Below are 21,105 nucleotides of genomic sequence, written 5' to 3' on the forward strand. Positions count from 1 at the left end.
CCGACACGGACTCCTTCCTCCATGCTTCAGGAGGTCCTCCTGGGGGCCTCTGTCTGCAGGTCCCGAGTCCTCCGTGGAGCTTCTGCTTGCTGAGAGCGGCCCTTGCTGCACGGTGTTGTGTGATTATCTTGGACAGGTCAGTCTCTTGTTGGAGGACCTCTGGGTGTATGGACCCACTGTAGATTCATCCTTGCATCTGAAATGCTTTTCAAGGGAGACATTCAACAAATACCAACCACCAAACTTGCCCCTGCTGGCTCCATTTTTACCTAAACCAGTGCTGTTCAGTAGACTCAAGTCACCTACAAAATTTTAACTTCAACGCTCACGTTAAAAACATAAAGAGAAACAGATTAAGTTAATTTAGTAACGTGTTTTCATTTAATCCAATATATTCTCAAAACTATTGTCCTTTCTACAATTGATCGATACAAAATGATGAGTGAGATATGTTATATTATTATTTTTTTTAACTGAGTCTTCCAAATCTGGGCTGTGTGCCTCAATCCAGACCAGCCCCATGGCAGGCTTGTCGGCCGTGGGTGGCCCATGGGCGCCCACAGCTCCAGGGCAGGACTCACCACACTGGTCCTGGCAGCTGCCACTCTAAACCCTCCCTGGCTTTCTAGCCTATAAAACAAGAAGCTCCTCCCCGCCCCCAAGGATCTGTGATCTCACCCCTTCCAGGTCTAAAGGCGGGTTGGTAGTTCACTTTGGGAGGAAGAGTGAAGGGTGTCCTGCCAGCTGCACCCAGGCCATCTGCTGGGATTCCCCTGCCCCAGGTGGGCGCAGTGGGCCTCCTGGGTGTGCAGCCCTCACCTGCTCGGGCCGGCCACCAGACTCCAGAGGGCACAGACTGCAAAACCTAATCCTGTGGCCACTTCTCCAGGAAAAGTAACCTAAAAGAGACCGAACATGTACTGATTTCTCTGAATTTTTAATTTCAAAATAATTTCAGGCTTCGAAGCAGGTTGCAATGATAGAACAAAAATGACCGCCCTTCATCGAGGTTCCCAAAACAGAAACATTTTATCTCACTTGTTTTGTGATTCATGCTCTCTCTCACTGACTCCCCTGCACACACACACACACACACACACACACACGGGTACACACCTCATGGATACTGTTTTTTCTCCCTGAGGCTTGAAAGTGAGTTGCAGATGTAATACTTCTTTATCTCTAACTGCTTCATGAAATATCTATGAAGAAGAATGACATTCTTTCATAGCCACCATACAGTCGTCAAAATTGCATTATTTTTAATTGACACATAATGACTGTACATATTTAGGGGCTACGGTGTGATATTTCAGGCCATGTACACAGTGCATCAGCATCAAATCAGGGCAACTGGCACTTCCATCTCCTCGAACATTTATTGCTCCTTTGTGTTGGGAACAATCAAAATCCTTTCTCCGAGCTGTTTTGCAATATATAATTATTGTTAGCTATAGTCACCTCAGTGTACTCAGAGCACTAAAACCTAGTCCTCTTATCTAACGATATTTTTCTACCCAATAACAAAACGGAATTACCACAAATATCCAAAAGAGGCCAGCGGTGTGGCCAGTGGGTTAAGCTACCTCCTGCAGTGTCCCATATAGACGCCGGTTCGAGTCCCCGGCTGCTCTGCTTCCAATCAAGCTCCCTGCCAATGCACCTGGGAAAGCAGCTGAAGATGTCTCAAGTGCTTGTGCCCCTGCATTCACGTGGGAGACCCGGAAGAAGCTCCTGGCTCCTGGCTTCGGACAGGCCCAGCTCCAGCCATTGGGGCAATTTGGGGAGTAAACCAGTGGATGAGAAACTTCTCTCTCCGTCTCTCCCTTTCTCCCTGTAACTCTGCCTTTCAAAGAAATAAAACATAACTTAAAAAAATAAAGACTAAGGAGACAGTGACAGCCAACTGCAATGCTGAGTCCTTGGCTGGAGGGTGGACCCGAAGGGCATCAGGGAGGCGACAAGCAAGATTCGAATCAAGAGTCACACTTGTGTTGCATTCATGTCACTTCGACTTTTAAAATAAATGTATGTATTTATTTGAAAGGCAGAGTTACAGAGAGGGAAAGGCAGAGAGAAAGAGAGAGAGAGAGAAAAAGAGATTTTCCATCTGCTGGCTCACTTCCCAAATGGCCACGAAGTCCAGGGCTGGGCCAGGCTGAAGCCAGGAGCTGGGAGCTCCACCTGGGTCTCCCATGTGGGTACGGGGCCCAAGCACTTTGGGCCGCCTTCCACTGCTGTCCCAGGTACATGAGCAGGAAGCAGCCAGGACTCCAGCGTAGGTTCTTCAATGAGATGCAGGCATCACAGGCTGCTTGGCCCACTGCGCCCATTCCTCCAAGCCTTCTGCTTTCGTGAGCATCACTTTTGAAAAGCACAGGTCTGTTGTCTTCCAGAATGTCTTCACCTGGGGGTGTGTCCGCAGTTGCCTCATTGCTTTTTCAGGCTGAGTGTGCATCATTTCCGGGGCAGCGAGCCAGGACGCCTGGCACTGCCCTGTGCTGTGAACCTGCATCACCTGGTTAGAGTGGAGGCTGCAGGCCATGCCCCGGAAGCGCACTCCCTCACCTTTGGGATTAACTAGTGCAGCTCTGAGACTGTGCAAATACGCTCTTTCCCAGCATTCTTGTTTCCCACTGGTTTAGGATCCACCCATGTCTCTTGCCAGATTCATTTGTTGCTATTATTTGCCAAACAGTGATTTTTCTTTTCAAATCCCATCATTCATTCCGCAATCATTGCTTAGCACCCTACCGTAAAGAAGAATTATGCCTTTTCCTCCCTTTAGTTTTTCCTTCATTTATTTGTATCAGTGTGGACCTAAGAATTCTACTTCCCCAAGGGCTATAATCTGTTCCCCTCATTACTGTGTTTGGGGGCAGTAAGAACCAGGAATATTCTAGTTAACTTTTCATGCTTGAAATTTGGAAACCTCAACCTTAAAATCCTAAGAGTGACAAATAAAGCAGCGGAGCAGTTTGTAATTCCTCTTTGCATCGATCAGAGCGTCACCGAACAATATGAGCACAGGGATGAGAAAAGCCTGTTACGAGGAAAGAGCACATTTTGGATCAAGACAGCTCTCTTTCTCCAAGACGCCAGCTTCTTAAAATAAACTCTTTCCTCTCGCCAAAAAAAAAAAAAAAAAAAAAAAAAAAAAGGAAAAAGGAAAAAAAGGCTGTTACGAAAGGGAATTACTTTACACACGCATTAAACATGACGTGTGCCTTCTGCACTGGTCAATGATATTTCTGCTAAGCACTTTTTTTTTCCCAGTTCAAAGAGCAGTTCATTTAACCAGAGAGACAAAAGGCAGCCAGCCCAGTGGCTTACTTCTTGGGGCTTCCCAGTGCCCGCAGCCTTGGTCTCCCACAAGGTGATCCCACCCGGCGCCGCTGTGCCCCTCCCCCAGCCTTGTGGGGGCATCTGTGGGCACCTACGTGCTCTGCCCCTCTTTTTGCAGAAAATAGATAGGAAATACGCGTGGCCGTGTGTGGTGCCGAGTGGCTGCCAGGCCTAATGCTAGCCTGGCTCTCGGCAGCCTAATTAATGGAAAATGGCTGTGCTTTCTATGAAAAGAGAAGCCAGAATAAGAGGGAGGGGAACGCGGGAAAGAAAAGCCGGAGTACTAAGAGCTCCCCTTTCCGCACAGAACTAAATGCTAACCTCGCTTCATACTATTAAGTCGTGAACTTGGATAACAAATCGATGTCAGTAGCTGGCAACTTGCAGGGCACTGGATTTATTGCATGAATTCTATTAATGCAGCCCCCTAATAAAGCCGCCAACGAGCAAAGAAATACCAGCGATGGGAGCACGGGGAAGCCACTAAGAGCTAACTCCCAGTCTCAGCAGATGCAGGAAGCAGACGCCAAACCCCGTTCCCCAGCACCACGAAGGGCGCGGGCGGGCACGATTAACACGGAGCTGCAGCTGCCACGTGGAGGAGACACGGCTCTCACGGGCAGGTCAGGCCGTGTCGGGTCAGCAGAAAATGCAGCCCTCTGCGGTGTGGACCTTGCCCCCAGCCCCCTGGCTGAATACCTTGTATGAACAGGTGGCCTAGCCATTATGGTGTAACTGGTACACCCAGCAAAAGAAACAGGCCAAAAATAAAGCAAAGGAAGAACTCCATTCTGGCAGAACAAGTCCTCAATGTAACGATTTCCACGTAATTTTTATCTGTGCCCATATAACTCTTCAGCACAGGATAAAACTTAATGAGGGCTCCTCACAACGTCTCTCTTCCTTTATTGACCTGCAAATTGCCGGCAAGTTAATTTATGACGACTCCCTGAATGGGGGAAAAGCAGTCCCCAAGGAGAAAAATGGCAATTACGCCCACGAAAGACTTTCTTTCAATTAAGCAGCAAGCAGAAAGTGTTTAATAATGTAGTTAGTACCTAATTCATACCAGCTTACACAAATATCTACAACAGGATAATTAAGAACAATAATAATAGTACGAGTTTATATGGAGCTCTTTCTCTGTGCCAGGCAGGAACCCCGCTCAGCCCCTTCACCTGGAATTCCAATAGTTACCCTTTCTTTTTTTTTAAGTTATTTATTTGGGGCTGGCGCTGTGTCATAGCAGGTAAAGCTGCCACCTGCAGTGCTGGCATCCTATATGGGCACCGGTTCTAGTCCCGGCTGCTCCACTTCCAATCCTGGCGCAGGTCTTTGGGTCCCTGCACCCATGTGGGAGACCTGGAAGAAGCTCCTGGCTCCTGACTTCGGATCCGGCTATTGCAGCCATTTGGGGAATGAACCAGCAGATGGAGGACCTCTCTCTCTTTCTCTGCCTCTCCCTCTCTGCAACTCCGCCTTTCAAATAAAAAATAAATCTTTTAAAAAGATTTATTTGAAAGGTGGAGTTACAGAGAGGCAAAGGCAGAGAAAACGAGAGAGAGGGAGTTGGCCAGTCAGAAGCCAGGAGTTTTGGAAAAGGTCCCAGCCTCAACCTCAGTCTTGGGAACAGACCACATGCAACCCGTAGTTGCTGACTTCTGGGTCTTAGTGGCAATGCACGGTAAACCATCCTCCGTACATCCCTAAGCCTGGGTTGTCCACCAAGGCCAGTTCTGGTTTGTGACAATGAAGCCACAACCGGATTATCTTCCAAGGATACTTATTTCTCTGTTATCTAGATCTCAGCGGGTGACAGGCATGGCTGGTTATCAGACAACTAATTGGTTTTGCTTTCACAAATCATCTTACCTTTCTAGATATGTCTCAAACCAATGGAAACATCAGCTAGATACAGATTCTGACAAACTGAGGCTAGGCTCAAGGGCATTCTTTTTTAATTTTTTTTTACTTGAAAGACACAGTTACAGAGAGAGGAGGAGGAGGGAAATGAGAGAGAGAGAGAGAGAGAGAGAGAGAGAGAATCTTCCATCCGCTAGTTTGCCCCTCAAATGGCCGCAGTGGCTAGAGCTGGGTCCGTCCAAAGGCAGGAGCTTCTTCAGGTCTCCCACGTGGGAGCAGGGGTTCAAGGACTTAGGCCGTCTTCTACAGTTTCCCAGGTGCATTAGCAGGGAGCTGGATTGGAAGTGGAGCAGGCAGGACTCAAAAAGGCGCCCATATGGGATGCCAGCGCCATAGGCTGCAGCTATGGCGCAGATGCTATGCCACAGCAATGGCCCCAGCAAATTGTTACCATTGAACTTCCATCCGGGTCTTTGAGGGTTTTTCTCATGACAGGGTAGTATGTCTTGTGTAGTATGTCACATCCCTAAGTCAACACAGGCCTGACTGTCCAAGCAAAGCCAGGGTTAACTAGAAATACTTATCTGTTCCTGCTCTGGTTTCTGAGACGCACAGAAGTGCACAGATCCGCTTTCTCTCTCGGGCAGCAATGCAGCCTTCCAGAGTGAACACAAATGCCTGCCTGCCTCGCTCCAGCCCCCAGCATCACAAAGCTGAGACTGCACCTGTCACTGGGCCTTTTAGGGGAACTTCCTGCCCTCCACCGTGACGCTGGGACTCCTGGAGAGTAAACCTCCAAGCTGGTGGGAGTGCAGCTAGGGAGCCGCTCAGTGGTGTGAAAAGCAAAACCTGGCTATTAGCACACTAAGAGGAAGTCAGAGTGCTTTTCATTAAACAAAGGGATCTTGGGAAAAGAACGGTGTTTTTTCTCTGGCCACCCACCTTCTTTTTCTCCCTGGTGCAGAGCTGCGCGGTCACGGTGCAGAATGCAGCCTGGCTGCTCTGCCGCTCTCCTTTCCCGTTGTCTACTGCAGTGGCTTTGACCTTGAAGCAGGAGCCAGGCCTTTAAGGGACACTGTTTGCCCTCCTGTCTCTCCCCACAGATGAGCTGGATTTTTTCCTAAGGCCAGAGGCTGTGGCTTCCTCCAGGGTGTCCCTGCCAATTGGCTTGCCCCAGCCCAGGGCATGGCCAGCGGCTGAGCCAGCTTGACCAGCAGCTCCGAGTGTGTTGATAAAACACAACACACAGAATGCCAGGTGAGGGTGAGCCCCCGACGCATCTGATCGATTGCGTAATGATTGGGCCTCATTGACCAGAAGCGGTTCGTGCGGTTCCACTTGAGCTGACATCTCCCAGGGCAGCCTAGAAATGTACAGGATTTGCACAAGTGATGGAAAATGCTACTGCCCCCCCCCCTCCCCGACACACACACACACAATAAGCCAGCCACTGGCAAACTCCACAGACAGGAACATCTTCTACCTGGCACCTGGAGACTTTGTGTAACTTTTCCTTACAGGGGTGTGGAAGGGATTTGGTGGGTGTTGACAAACACTTCAAAACTATGTTGTCACTGTGTCCTAGCCCAGTCTTACCTCCTGAAGATTTCTGTTTCTAGGCAACCAGCAAGTTAGGTTGCTCAACAACATCTGTTGAGTCTTCCCCCTTTTAAATATGAAATCAGAAAGACGTCAGTGTCTTTTTATTTTTATTTAAAATTCATAATACCACGTTACTTGCAAAAGCTCCTGGAAAATTGAATTAAAAGATGAGTTTATTGGGGTGCAAAAAGTCCAAAATCCATGCATATTAAGGGTTTTCAAAAAGTTCATGAAAAACTATGTGTGCACCTTTTTTTTTGCACCAAAAATAAACTATATCTTCATTCCATATTTCTATGCTCTGTTTGAAATGCCTTCACATTCCTGGAAATAAACATTTTTGCAAAGCTGATTGCTCCATAGCACTAGGCACCGTGAATACAGGAAGCTGGCCCTCTGTCGGTAATTCTAAGCTTTTCTTTTTTTTTTTTTTTAAGATTTATTTTATTTATTTGAAAGAGTTACAGAGAGAGGTACAGACTGAGAGACAGGTCTTCCATCCACTGGTTCATTCCGCTGGCTGCAACGGCTGCAGCTGCGCTGATCCGAAGCCAGGAGCCAGGAGCTTCCTCCTGGTCTCCCACATGGGTGCAGGGGCCCAAGCACATAGGCCACCTTCTACTGCTTTCCCAGGCCACAGCAGAGAGCTGGATCGGAAGTGCAGCAGTTGGGACTAGAACCAGCGCCCATATGGGATGCTGGCGCTTCAGGCCAGGGCATTAACCTGCTGAGCCACAGCACCGGCCCCTCTAAGCTTTTCTTAAAGGACAGACAACTCCTTCCTAACATCCTGAAGCTCAGAGAGTGCGTGGAAAGCTTGTGGAAAGTGGAAACTGCCTCCCGGCTCAAGGCCTCAGCCCTGGGAATGAACCAGGACATGGAGGAGCAGGGCTCACTCGCTCACTCCCTCTCAAGTAACAAAGTTAAAGTACTTTTTAAAAACCACTACCCAGATAAGCAGTTTCTGTAAGAAGTGAGGAATCAGCTTGCAAGCAGGATCCTTCACTGGGTGGATTTGGGGGCTGAGTTTGTTTTCTTAGTGAGAGGAAGCAGTTGGTTTTCAGCGCCGTCTGAAACGTCCTCACCTCACAGCAGCCCCGCGAGCCAGCAGCCAGCTCCCCTGGCTGTGGGGGTGCGGATTACCCTGCCCGGGGTCCCTGCCTCGCCCTGGCTGAGGGTGTCACCTGAAGCGAGCAGTGTGGCACTGCAGGTAGACAGGGGGTGGGGGGCTGCTCTCAGTGGCGGGGCCAGCCCTCCTGGGGTCTGAAGTGCCTTTGCTCCTCTCAGCCCCCTCTGTGACTTGTCACCAGGGACCACCCCTAAGCTGCGATGTAGTCGAGAAGGAGCCTTCACGAGTCAGCTTGGTCATTCACTTTCGAGACTCTTTCCCAGGGGCCAGCACTGTGGTGTAGTAGGTAAAGCTGCTGCCTGCAGCACTGGCATCCCATATGCGCTCCGGTTCGAGTCCTGGCTGCTCCACTTCTGATCCAGCTCTCTGCTATGGCCTGGGAAAGCAGTAGAAGATGGCCCAAGTGCTTGAACCCGCAGGGGAGACTCAGAAGGAACTCCTGGCTCCTGGCTTCAGATCAGCCCGGCTCTGGCCATTTGCAGTGTGAGCCAGAGGATGGAAGACCTCTCTCTCTATCTCTGCTTCTCTGTAACTCTGCCTTTCAAATAAATAAATATTAAAAAAAAAAAAAAAAAAGACTTTCCCAGGACAATGGAAGATGGCCCAAGTGCTTGGGCCCCTGCACCCATGTGGGAGACCTGGATGGAGGTGGAAGACGTCTTTATTTTCTCTGTCTCTCCCTCTGTCACTCTACCTTTCAAATAAATACATGCATCTTTTTTAAGGCTCCTTTTCCTTATCACACTTTTCTTTAACAGAACCCAAAATGTTCTTTCTTAAGAGAGGAAAAACAGAAAATCCGAATAGAGCTCTGTAAACCTCCTTGTCTCTCCTGCCGACAAAAAATGTGAAAGGGCCCAGTCCCTGGGTTCCGATGCAGGAGGCAGCAGCGCGCCGGGGTTTGCAAGGCCGCAGTTCCCTGCAACTTGTCCAGCAGCTGTCGAGGCCTGAGGGGCAGGGGCCACCCTGGAGAGAGCCCTGCTGCAGTGTCGGGGCTGAGGGCTGAGCAGCGAGCGGGTCCCATCCTCGCCCCTCCTGCAGCACCTGAGTTCCCTGCTCCCATGGGTCAGAGCTCGGCCGGGGGTTGCAGGGCCCAGAACCCCAGCCAGGACACACATCAACACAGCACCCGTGCCCTCGATGGGCCGCAGAGACGGGCAGTCCTCCCCAGCCTCTCCTGCATCCCCTGATGGCTCTGGTTCTTCCTCCACACGCGCCATCGGGGGCAGGCTGTGGAGCTTTGCCCACCTATTTGCCAGGCAGAGCTCATGAAAGACCACTCAGGGCCAGGGATCGTGGAATGGGTACCGTGCATCCAGTGGACATTGAACACACGCTGAGTGCTGGCGCGATGGCTGTGAGCTCTTCTCCCTCCTTCTGTGGGTCCCCATCCCGTCTCCCTGCACGGGCCGGGCACCCTCCTGCCTGGGGCCGTGTGCTCTTGCTATTGCCTCCTCTCTGCTGCACCTTTCCCCCAGATATCCACCGGGCTCAGCCTCTCCCTTCCCTCCAGCCTTTGCTAACTCCCTGTCCCATCAGCAGGACCCTAACACACTGTCTAGTTCCTATTGATCTCAAAGACATAAGCTCCATGAGTAGCCGGGATGTTGGTCTTTGGGGGTCCCTGCCCACTTCCTCCGTACCCACCAGAGCACTGGGCACATGGCAAGTATGGGGTATGTGTTAGTGGCATTCATAGTCAGGTGAATATAGGCCCTGAACAACAAGGTGGGCGATTAGGTGGGAAACTGGGTCACACGCTGGTCGGGCGAGTTGGTGATGGCAATACCTGACCCAGGTGAGCACCAGGTGGTCCTGACACAGGCTCCTGCCATCACACTCACCTCCAGGGCTTCGGTGACCCCGAGACCAACCTCTGTCCCTAAGAACCAGTTTAATGCTCAGGACACAGCAGCTGCTGCTGGGCATGGGGGCACCGGGTTCCCCTGTCCCCGTGCACACACTTGACACCCACCAGCAGGAACAGAAACAACGGACTCTCACCTGCAGGAGAGCAAATCCCACAAAACAGATCAGCCCCTGACCCTAGGCTTCCCAAGGCACGCACTCACAGCGTTAAAATAAAGCAAAAGAGCTAAAATGCCAGTGAATGATGTTGGTTATTCCAATACTGCATCTAATTTCTCAGCCCTAACCTGCAAATAAAAGATGGCCATTCTGTTCTCCAGGCAGGAGAGCCTCCGCCCGGTTTTCAGTGGAAAGTTAGCAAAGATAAGCTACCTTCAGCAAAAGGGCAGCTCTGCCAGAGGAGATTCAATTAAGCACGGGCACACGCGCACGAAGACCGTGCTGCACCACCACGGCGGCCTGGTTTTCTGGTCATTATTAATCCAGAAACCTTAATGACGAACAGCATTTGTGTTACTGTCTCCCCAAATTTAATTTGTTTATGCAGCAGTTCAGTTAATCCTGCAATCTGGTTTCGTCAAACGAGGGCAGAGACTGGAGACGCGGTTTTTCACAAGTCTTCGGGCTTTTAAATCCTGATAAAATCAGGATTCTTCCCCGGGTCTTGCCCCAGCTCTGAATTAAACCACTTTAAATGTAATTATGGAACCTGGCCTTACCTCGGGGCCATCCATTTAAAACATTGATTGGCCAGGCTGTTCCACAAGGCATTTTATGAGCAAACGATTGCAGTGGGACCAGAACTGTAATTTATAAAGGCAAAAAAGCAGGTAAATACTTTATTAGTGATAATGAGAGGGCTGCCAGCTAACGGACTACCTCCTTGCCTCCACAGCTACTTCACGGAGCCATGGTGCTTGGCCCTCTTCCACGATCGGTTTATCGATCTCAGAAAGGAGCTACGCCTGATCTTAGCCTCCCAGAAGGTATGGGTGATCAATGGGTGTGTGGATTATTCCCTGCGAATTATAAGCAGCTAATAGGTGTTGGTCATTTGGGCTTCCCCAATGCATTCCCATTTTATGGTTTGCCTTCTTAAGCCAACGATACTCCATGTCCACAAACTACTGCGTATAGAAACCTATGCAATGATGTCTCAGGGCCAGATATCTGATTTAAATCCCGTTATGGGGGGAGGGGAGTCGTGAGAATTTGCCTTTTCCTCTCTACAAATAGCTCCCTGGTCATGAGCGGCTAATGGGGTTGGCGAAAAGTTGGATATGAGTTACTTGTCCTCAGAAGGAAGATGCATTCCTTTAGTGTCTGTGTGCAGCCTTTTGAGTGTGTGTGCGTGAGTGTGTATGTGTGTGTGTGTGTGTGTGTGGTCTTAAAAATGTAAAGGGAAGTCAACCAGAAGTCAAAACCCACTCCTTTATTGTAAAGAGACTCGATTCTCAAAGCAATGCAGAATGAACTAGAAGTTGGGCTGCCTGTCCCAGGTTCCCCATTCTCAGCTAGAACCCTGACCCTGTTGTGTAAAGCTTTAAACTGTTTCTTCCCATACTGGCGTCCTTAGCAGAGCTCAGAAGGTTAGCATCTGTGCTCAGAGAGTGGTCAGTACCCACGCTAGCATCTTCTCCTACCTCACCCCAAAACGGCCGGGACCCCAGTCAGCTCCCGCGGTCTAAGTGGGCAGTTCCTGCATCATCTCCACCGCCGCTTCCACAAGCCTTGTGGTTGCTGAGGTGTAGGCAACCGAGGTGGAACTCTGCCTTTCCAGACAATAAAAAAAAAAAAAAAAGACTTCCTATGGTTAAGATGTCAATAAAAGGGGCTGGTGTTGTGGTTTGGCAGGTAAAGCTGCCACCTGTGATGCCAGCACGTCCCATCTGCTCCACTTCCAATCCAGCTCCCTGCTAATGCACCTGGGAAAGCAGCAGAGGATGGCCCAAGTGCTTGGGCCCCTGCACCCACATAGGAGACCCAGATGAAGCTCCTCGCTCAGGGCTTCTGCCTGGTCCAGCCCTGGTTGTCACAGCCATCTGAGGAGTAAAACAGAGGATAGAAGATCTCTCTCTCTCTCTCTCTCTCTCTAACTCTGCCTTTCAAATAAATAAATCTTTAAAGAAAAAAGATGTCCAATAAAAACCCACATGATCTACAGATCCAGTGCAACCTTATCAAAATCCCGAGAGCATTTTTATAAAAATCCAAACACAATCCTAAATTCTTGTGGAAATGCAAAAGACTCCAAATAGTCAAAGCTATCTCAGAATGGGGCAGGGGAGGACAAAGTTAGAATACTCCCACTTTTCAATTGCAAAACTTGCTACAAAACACCAGCAACCAAGAAAGTGTGCTACTTGCATGTAAGAATAGATGAATAGGGTGATTTTTATCCCAAGATAAAAGCAGGAGTCCAGATGTACACCAGGTTACAAGAAAAGATGCTCAACATCATTGATCATTAGGGAAATAAAAATCGGAACTGCCGTGAGGTAGCACTTCATACCCACGAGGATGGCTGCGGGGGGGGGGGGGGGGGGGGAGACCAGCAAGTGTCAGAGTGTGGAAAAACCAGAATCTTTGCACATTCCTGTTGGGAATGCAACACTGTGCAGCTGCTGTGGGAAACAGCCACCGTGCTCCTAGGTGTACATTCAAAAGAACAGAAAGAGGCATCCTGGGGCCAACACTGTGGTGAAACGGGTAAAGCCGCCGCCTGCAGTGCCGGCATCCCATATGGGCACTGGTTCAAGTCCCAGCTGCTCCACTTCTGATCCAGCTCTCTGCTATGCCCTGGGAAAGCAGTGGAGGATGGCCCAAGTTCTTGGGCCTCTGCACCCGCGTGGGAGACTCGGAAGAAGCTCTTGGCTCCTGGCTTTGGATTTGCATAGCTCCAGCTGTTGCAGCCAGTTGGGGAGTGAATCAGCAGATGGAAGACCTCTCTCTCTCTCTCTCTCTCTCTCTGCCTCCATTCTCTCTTGTGTAACTGACTTTCAAATAAATAAAATAAATCTTTTAAAAAAGTAAAAATGTAAAATTAAAAAAAAGAGGCATCCAGATGAATTCATGTACATGGACTTCAAAGCCGCCAGACACCCACCAAGAGATCCAGGGATAAACCACCGTGTCCTAAGCACACAGTGGAACAGTACTCAGTCATGAAAAGAAATGAAGTCCCACCAGAGTCTACAAAGTAGATGCAGGCAAACCTGAAAACATCGCCCTAGAGAGATGAAAATTCTGATTGTCTCAGTAAATGCAGAGAAAGGTCTGGCAAAACACATCCGTTACAAAACTCTCAATAAATGTAGGTATAGAAAGAATGTTTCCAACACAGTTGAGGTCACATTTTCACCAGTCCACAGCTAGCATCATATTCAACAGTGAGAATTTGAAAGCTTTTTTATTCTTTCTAAAATCGGGACAAGACAAGAAGGCCCCTGCTCCCTCGCCAGAGCAATTATGCGAGAAAAGTACATGAATAAAAGGCAACCGAACAGGAAACGAAGACCTGAAATGGTTTCTATGACAATGTGATCTTAAATCTAGAAAACCCTCGGTGGATCGCCAAAAGACCTGATGGGAAATTAACAAACAATCCCATTTACAATAGCATTTGTAAAGAAGACTGGGGGGGGGGGGTGGCCCAGTGGGTTCACTGTGTCCCACATTAGAGTGCTGGTTTGAGTCCCAGCGACTGTGCTTCTGATCCGGCTTCCTGCCAATGCACCTGGGAAGGCAGTGGATGATGAACCAACACTTGCATCCTAGCTGCCCAAGTGAGAGACCTGGGTGGAGTTCCCGGCTCTTATCTTTGGCCTGGCCGAGCTCTGGTTTCTGCAGGCATGTGGGAAGTGGACCAGCAGATGGAAGATCTCTGTTCTCTATGTGTGTGGGTCTTTCTCTCTCTATGTCTAACCTTTTGCCTTTCAAATAGATAATACATAAATATACCTTTTAAAAATACTTAGTAAACTCAAAGAGGTAAAGGTCTGTATATTAAAAACTATAAAATATCGATGAACTAAACTGAAGATAATACAGTAAATCAAAAGATATCCTGTGGCCATGGGGTAGAAAAATTAATATTGCTTAAATGTCCATATATCCAAAACAATCTACGGATTCAATACAGTCTCTCAAAATTCCAATGTCACTCTTCAAAGAAATTCAAAACAACTGCAGAATTCATATGGAAACACAAAAGACTCCAAATAACCAAAACAGTCTTGAGAAAGAAAAACAATGTGAGAGGCATCATACTACCTAATTTCTTCTTTTTTTAAAGATTTATTTATTTACTTGAAAGAGTTACACACAGAGAGAGAGAGAGGGAGAGGCAGAGAGAGAGAGAGAGAGAGAGAGAGAGAGAGAGAGGTCTTCCATCCGCTAGTTCACTCCCCAAATGACCGCAAAGGCCAGAGCTGCATTGATCCAAAGCCAGGAGCCAGAAGCTTCTTCCGGGTCTCCCACAAGGGTGCAGGGGCCCGAGGACCCGAGCTATCCTCTGCTGCCTTCCCAGGCCACAGCAGAGAGCTGGATCAGAAGTGGAGCAACCGGGACACGAACCGGGTCTTCAACCTACTTTGCCACAGCACCGGCTCCAAGAGGAGGCATACTATACATGGTACAGTGGAGGGAAGTGATTCTAGTGGGCCCCGGGTCACACCATGAGAGGTCCCACAGGAGCGGCAAGTGCACGAGAAGCTGCCAACAGTCCCGAGCAGTTTCTTCTTAGATAAACCGGACAGTTCCACTTTGTGATTTCACCCTGCTCACCCCGCATCAGAACAGCATCACACAGCCATGAGCCTGAAATCCCCAGCATTTAAGTGAGGTCACTGTCCTTGTGTAAGTTTGACACAGTTCTCCAGGAAAGGGGCCTGGCATTGAGGAGCAGAGAAGTAAACCTCCGCCTGAGATGCCAGTATCCCATAGGGGCAGGTGCCGGGTTGAGTCCTGGCTGCTCCACTTCCGATCCAGCTCCTGCTTATGCGCCTGAGAGAGCAGTGGAAGATGGCTCAAGTGCTTGGGCCCCTGCATCCATGTGGGAGACCCGGAAGAAGCTCCTGGCTCCTGGCTTCAGATGGGCCCAGCTCCAGCCATTGGGGCCATTTGGGGAGTGAACCAGTAGATGGAAGATCTCTCTCTCTCTCTCTCCCCCTTACAAGTAAATAAATGAATCTTTAAAAAGAAAAGAAGGAAGAAGAAAGGCAGAAAAAATTCTCCGGGAAAATTAAGGCAGAAAGAACCAAGCTCATCTCCGTTGCAGAATATATCAGCGGGGCCAGGGAGCTGGTGGCATCAGAGTCTTCAGCACCTGCAAGAATTCGTTATGGGCATCAGTGGCCTTTTGCCCTCTCACAACCTCTGTTGAGCTGATTTGAATCTGAATCCCTGTGCGCCCCCCCACACACACACACTGGTCTTCCCAGTGTAGAATCTCCAACACCTCATCTTGTCTTGCTTAAACAACCAAGTGCCGATTGCATTAAACCTCCATCGAAGCTTGAATCAATTTTTCTATCTGTTCGTTCTCACTATTGACAAATCAATGATCCAGGAGAACCCTGCTGATAATCCACTTCTTTTTTTGGTTTGTTCTGTTCAAAAGAAAAAGAATTGTTGGAAGTTGAAATAAATACACCAGCAGAGTCCATATGACTCTTCCTTTGAGGTCAGACAGCCACACAGCTCAACCCAGCCCTGGGGCAAGCGCTCCTTAGGACAGCCCTGCTGTGGGTGGGCAGAAGAGTGGTGAGGACAGCCAGTGAAGGGTTAACTGCAGGACCCAGGGGTGTCTGTGTGTGTGTGTGTGCACGCCCAGATCTGTGAGCTTGTCCCTATGGCTTGAAAATTACTATAATAAAATGCTGGAAAACCTCTATTAGATTTTAGGTGTGATTGTAGGCGTCTTAACTTCCAACCCCTTTCTATTCTCTGAGCTCCATCTTGAAAGATACCCACGACATTGGAGTTTGTCAACAATGTATTGAAGGCTGTCAAATCCTCTCTCTTAGGGGTTGTAACCAAGTACAGTAAAGCACGCAGGAGTTTGCTGGCACGGTCTGTCTTGTTTTTAATACCAGCATGAGCTACGGATGAGTCTTAGCTGGGACGTGAGGGTTTTTAAGGTGACCAACGCTGGGGAAGACCCTCTGCCAAGTGGCATGCCCCAGTTACAAAAAGAATCTGCATGATTCTACTCACACCAGACACCCGGAGTCACCAGACCCCATAGAGACAGGAAGGTGGCTGATAGTTCTAGGGGCTGGGAGAGGGAGGGCTGGGGGGCAGGAGTTGTTGTTAGTGCCCGGAGGGTCCCAAGTTTGCCGTGGCCAAGACGCAAGAAGCTGGAGATGGGAGGTGGTGGTGACCCGACCATAGCGTGGATGCATGTACCTGCTGTTACTGCACACCCAAAAAAGCTTACAGTCACAAATTTTGCATTCTGTCATATTCCGCACATACACACAAATAATATCTAAAAGTCTGGGAATATATATATATATATATATATATGCACACACTCCCGCCCTGGGGAACGGATCACCGCCCCTCTGCACGAGAGCTAACCCACCCCGCCATGGCGGTCCCCTCCCTACCGTGTCTTCCAGGAGGAGCAACTTCCCTCCTTGGTAGAGCTGGCCCGGCAGATAGAAGATGAGGAGATCGAGTTGAGTGAGAAGCCCAAGAAATACCTACAGAGGGTCTTCGAGGACACCATCTACAAGCCCCTGGTGGAGAGGAGCATCCTGGACTACTTGCACTACAACCATTACCACCTGCCCATGTACGCGTGGCCGGGCATCGTGTAGGGGACGCACCTGCTCGGTCCCCTGTCCCGGGCCCGTGGTTTCCCGTCGCTCCAGTAGGTGGCGCACGGCCGCGGACAGATCTCCAGGCACAGGTTCTTGCATTTCAGCAGGAACACGAGGTCTCCCCGGTGTAAAACTTGCTTTGTAACCCTGAGCGTGATTTGCTGTGCGGTCCTACAGCGTTCTGCCGCCGACTCTGTGTACCCGGTGCCGGGGGAGAGAAATGCTGTGAGTGATTAAAAAAGAAAGAAAAAAAATCACCATCCCAGAATGGAAAATTGGCCAACAGATGCTGAGAGATTAACCCTGTACCCGCTACGGCATAGATTGTGGCATGAACCCTCTTTCTGCCTCACGTTCCAGGTCTTCAGAGAGGAAAGGCTCCGAGGCCCCAGAGGCTGGAGGGGCGCACACGAAGGTTCTAGGTGGTAGCATGGTGGCAGGGAATCAATCCAGTTCCTTATCCTTCCACCCTTCGCACTGTTGCTTTGCAACTGAGGTCTCTGTTACAAGCGCCCCTCTTCCAAATTAATTGCCCCTTAGAATATGCATAGGCTCTGAGACCTGTAGGAACATGTCAGATTTTTTTTTTTCAGTTATTTGGGTCTCTTATTGTTAAGTAGTGTCACTTTTTTTTTTTTACCTGCAAGGCTTACCATTGGTTTTCATAAACACAGTTTCAGTTCATGCTTTTTTTTAAAATTGGTATTTACGTTAACATTTAACAAAAGTTGGGCACAATTACAAAGATGACCCAGCTATTTGAAGGAAAAGTCAGGGCTGGCTGGATTACGATGACGGAACTGTACAGGCAGTACTTCTCAAAAAAGAAATGATTGTTCCAGAACACTGGACTGTGGGTCTTGCAAGGCAGGCAGAAGCGATGAACGCCACTAATTCCTTCACATTCTGCGCAAATGGAGGATGGGGTTCGGGAGTGCTGGGGGGAGGGGGGCAGCCGTCGCACAGACGGTGTAGCCTGAGCAGGATACAGCCACTCCGGTCCCCGGCACACACGTGGAGCCACACTGCAGGCACCTTCTGCCTTTCCCTGGAGGGCCCTGGGTCAGGCGCCTCGGCAGCGGGAGCCAGCGTCTGTGCCAGTGCTGACAGAAACACCACAGTTACACAGGGCAGTCAGGACGCCTGTGACCAAGTATTGCCTTCATAAAGTCCCCAGGCACACAGAAGCGACCCCCGACGACAACGCCACCCTCAGTACGGAACCACAGACAGCTGGGATGGCCCCGGTTTCCCCGCGCGGCCTTTTCTGAAGTGGTCTGAGACGATCTGGAAATATCCAGAACATGTGTTGGCCCCCACAATACTGATGTTGCTGTGGTTCTTGTCTCACACACTGCGATCAAGTGGGCCACTGCCTGAACCCAGGAGACGCAGCGTCCCGGCTGCATCATCACCCACTGATTCTACTACTATGAGTTTCAGGATCTCGCTGCAGGTGCCCTGAGAATAAGTAGACCAGTTGGTCCTAGCTGGTAGAGGGCTGCTTTAAGGGCTTAACAAGGAAAATTTGGCTGATGATAAAGACATGTAAAAGAAAGGGCATCCCAGAGACCCCAGCTGCACCTGGCTCGGTGTGCAGGAGACGGGTGAATGTTTCAAGTCCCTGCCAGATCTGAGACATCTCTGGTTCTCGGCCTTGATCTCAGAATTCTGTCCTCTCAAGCCAAGAAGTCTGCCAAGAAAATACCGGAGTTGATTTTCCAAAGTTTTCTTTCCCCTAAATCACATTCGACAACTCTGCCTTACGGATGCCCAGCAAGGCTGATGTCGGATTAGAAAAACGCAGACATGGCCCTGAGAGGTTTTATTGCACCCGCATATCACAGGAAGGCCAAGGGAAAATGCAACGGAGTTGTGGGCTGGGTAGGGGTGGGGGTGGGGGGACCCCGCGTGGAGGTTTAAGATGTAAAAGCAGCCCATCAATATTTACCCTGGGGAGAGGGGGCGAGGGGGAGAGAGAGGGAGGGCACCCGGGTGATCGAGTGTTCAGCCAAGAAGCAGAGAGGGGCTGGAGAGTCGCGGCGTGCGAGGAGCTGTTGATTGTTTTCTGGTTGAGAGAAGAAGCGCTGATAAGGCCGGGATAAAGTGAGCCGGGCCGGGCGCGGAGCCGGGCAGCTGTATGCTAATGTTCGCCGAAACCAAGCCTCGGCGGTCCCCATTAAAGCAGGAGACCAGGAGGCCACACATCACTGAACAAATAGGCTCTCTCTAGACAAATAAAATAACACACGTTGGCCTGCAGGGAGGGGGTGGGGAGCGGGGCTGGGGGGCAGAGAGGGAGGGGGAAGGGACGTGGAGAGGAGAGCGAGAGAGGTGGGGGGGAGCGGAGGAGAGAGGGAGACGCAGGGGCAGGTGTAGGAAGGAAGGGGAGGGGAGCGAGGAGAGTGGGGGGAGGCGACGGTGAAGGGACAGCACTTGACTGGTACACTCTACACCCAAGGGCCCGAACCCAAGACAAGGCAAAAGCTGATCCCCTTCTGCCTCCCCCGGGAGCCCGGCGGCCTCGTTGTCTACCCTGGGGTAGCAAAGCTGGAGTGGAGGCCTGCGTGCTGCGGAGGAAACTGGGGTAGCCGCGGCCTTTGCGGTCGCTTCTCTATTCGGGTTTGTCGGTTCATCTCCCCAGCCAGAGCGCGCAAGGCTGGAGGCCGCGCCGCTCAGCGCGCGCGTGGACACGAACCACTCCAGCGCCCTCATGTTCAAAGTCACCCTGCGCGCGTCCAAGCGCCGGCCCCGCACGCATGCAGGGCTCGGGTCACGGCTTCCCCACATTTCCTGGCGTCGCCCTGGCCAGCTCTTGCCGGCACCCAGCTTCGGGCCAGCCCCCTTGCCACCCGAGGCAGGAACAAATAGCCACGAAGGCACTAAAGCGAGCGCGCGGCGGCCCCGACGGCACGCTCGGGACCCTTAAGGCGGCGGCCGGCCGGGTAGGGGGCGCGCAGCAGATTGCCGGGGGCTCCCGAACCTCGAGGGGCAGCAAATGCTGGAGCGCGGGCCCTCCCGCGCCAGGCGCAAGGCGCTGCCTCGCGGATTCCCCCTTGTTCGCTCTCTTTCATGCACTCTCCTTTTGTGTGGAATTATTTAAACGGGAGATCCATGGCAGCTTTATGCTAATGTGCCGAACAAAGGCGACGGCCCGCGGGCGGGGGGCCCGGAAGGTGCCTGGAGGCCGTGCCGGGCGGGGCGGCGGGCGGGCTGCGCGTGTCTCTCGCGTGCCCCTGGGGCTGACACAACAACCCCTCATTCCTGCAAACACAAAGCCTCTCCCGGGCTCGGGTCTGGCGCGCACAGAGCCCAGGGGCGCGGGCCCCCTCCCGGGACCTGGCGGCGGCGAGGCGCGGGGACCGAGGGTCGAGGGTGGGTGTCTCTGGGAAGCCAAGCGAGGGGTCCTTGTCAGAGTGGGGCTGGGGAGGGGGGACACGGATAAATTCTGCTGGCGTCTCCAAAGCAGTCCCCCTGCCGTAGGGTGAGACTACCAACCCACTGATCCTCCCCCTGTGTTCAGGGGCAGCCCTGGACAACCCTAGAAGCCCCATTCCTCGACCAAACTCCCCCGCTTTAGCGCTCATTTTCAAGCTTCGTCCTTTCTAGAAACTCCCAGGAGTCTCGAGCCGGGAGTGGGGTGGGGGTGGGGGACCCAGTGAACCCTGGCGCGCGCCCCGACTGCAGTTTCGCACAACTAGACTGGAGAGCTTGGGAGTGCCTGCGGCCCCCAGCTCCTCCGCAGTCGTCGGAAAAGGAACCCGCCGCGGGGGCTGCCAGGACGCGAAGCGAGGGGGCCCCCCGGATTTTCCCAGGAGCCCGCAGGGAAGGGCGGAATCGCACGTAGACTGGAAGGGACTCCGGGGGGTGTCCAGCTTTGGTTCCGTTTGCTCACCGACTCTCTGGAAGCCCCCTCGAAGGGGACAAGCAATTCCCCAAATCCCCCCCCCCCCAGACCCCCCCCGGCGCAGCTGCGTGCAGCCCCTACTCGGAGTCGCAGTGCGCCAAGGGCGGCCGCGGGAGCGCAGCAGTGTGGTGGCGCCTGGCTACTCCCAGAGGAAGACAAACGTCTCGACCTGAGGTCCGCATCCCTGCGGGCGCGCAGATTCTCGGAAAATCACGCTGACGGAGGTGGCGCAGCTCCACGACCCGGTGCGCGGCTGCACCTGCTCCGAGGTTGCCGGGGTGCGCCCGCGAGGACAGCTTATCTTCTCCCTCTGCTCTGGGTTATGAAATTAGTTTCCGACACTTGTGCCCTTCAAGTTTCCGTGTATTTTTGACCGTACCAGTCTGAGAGCAGATTTCCTTCCCGTGGGCAAGACTAGAAGCCACAAAAAGAGAAAAAGAAACGGTTCCATTGACTGTCAGTAACTTCACAGAATTCAATAGATTCCCTTGGCTAAACTCAGAAAGCGATTTGAATTCTCCGGGGCAGGGGTTTTGTTTGGGGTTTGTGTTCTGGCTTTGGTT

At 51.2% G+C, this 21,105-nt stretch overlaps 1 protein-coding gene across 4 annotated transcripts in view; it reads left to right on the forward strand.

Annotated features, from left to right (window-relative positions):
- The window catches only part of CFAP61 (cilia and flagella associated protein 61), a 252,953-nt gene extending 236,313 nt beyond the window's left edge, over positions 1 to 16,640 (forward strand). For all 4 annotated transcript variants that reach the window (XM_008256339.4, XM_051845334.2, XM_008256341.4 and 1 more), the window contains 2 exons: positions 10,704 to 10,794; positions 16,432 to 16,640. In XM_008256339.4, the coding sequence (XP_008254561.2) occupies positions 10,704 to 10,794; positions 16,432 to 16,632 (292 nt within the window). In that variant the 3' untranslated portion in view covers positions 16,633 to 16,640. The remainder of the gene's footprint in view (positions 1 to 10,703; positions 10,795 to 16,431) is intronic.
- Positions 16,641 to 21,105: the final 4,465 nt, after the last annotated feature.

The sequence above is a fragment of the Oryctolagus cuniculus genome, chromosome 11 (assembly GCF_964237555.1).
Source record: "Oryctolagus cuniculus chromosome 11, mOryCun1.1, whole genome shotgun sequence".
NCBI classification, from domain to species: Eukaryota; Metazoa; Chordata; class Mammalia; order Lagomorpha; family Leporidae; genus Oryctolagus; species Oryctolagus cuniculus.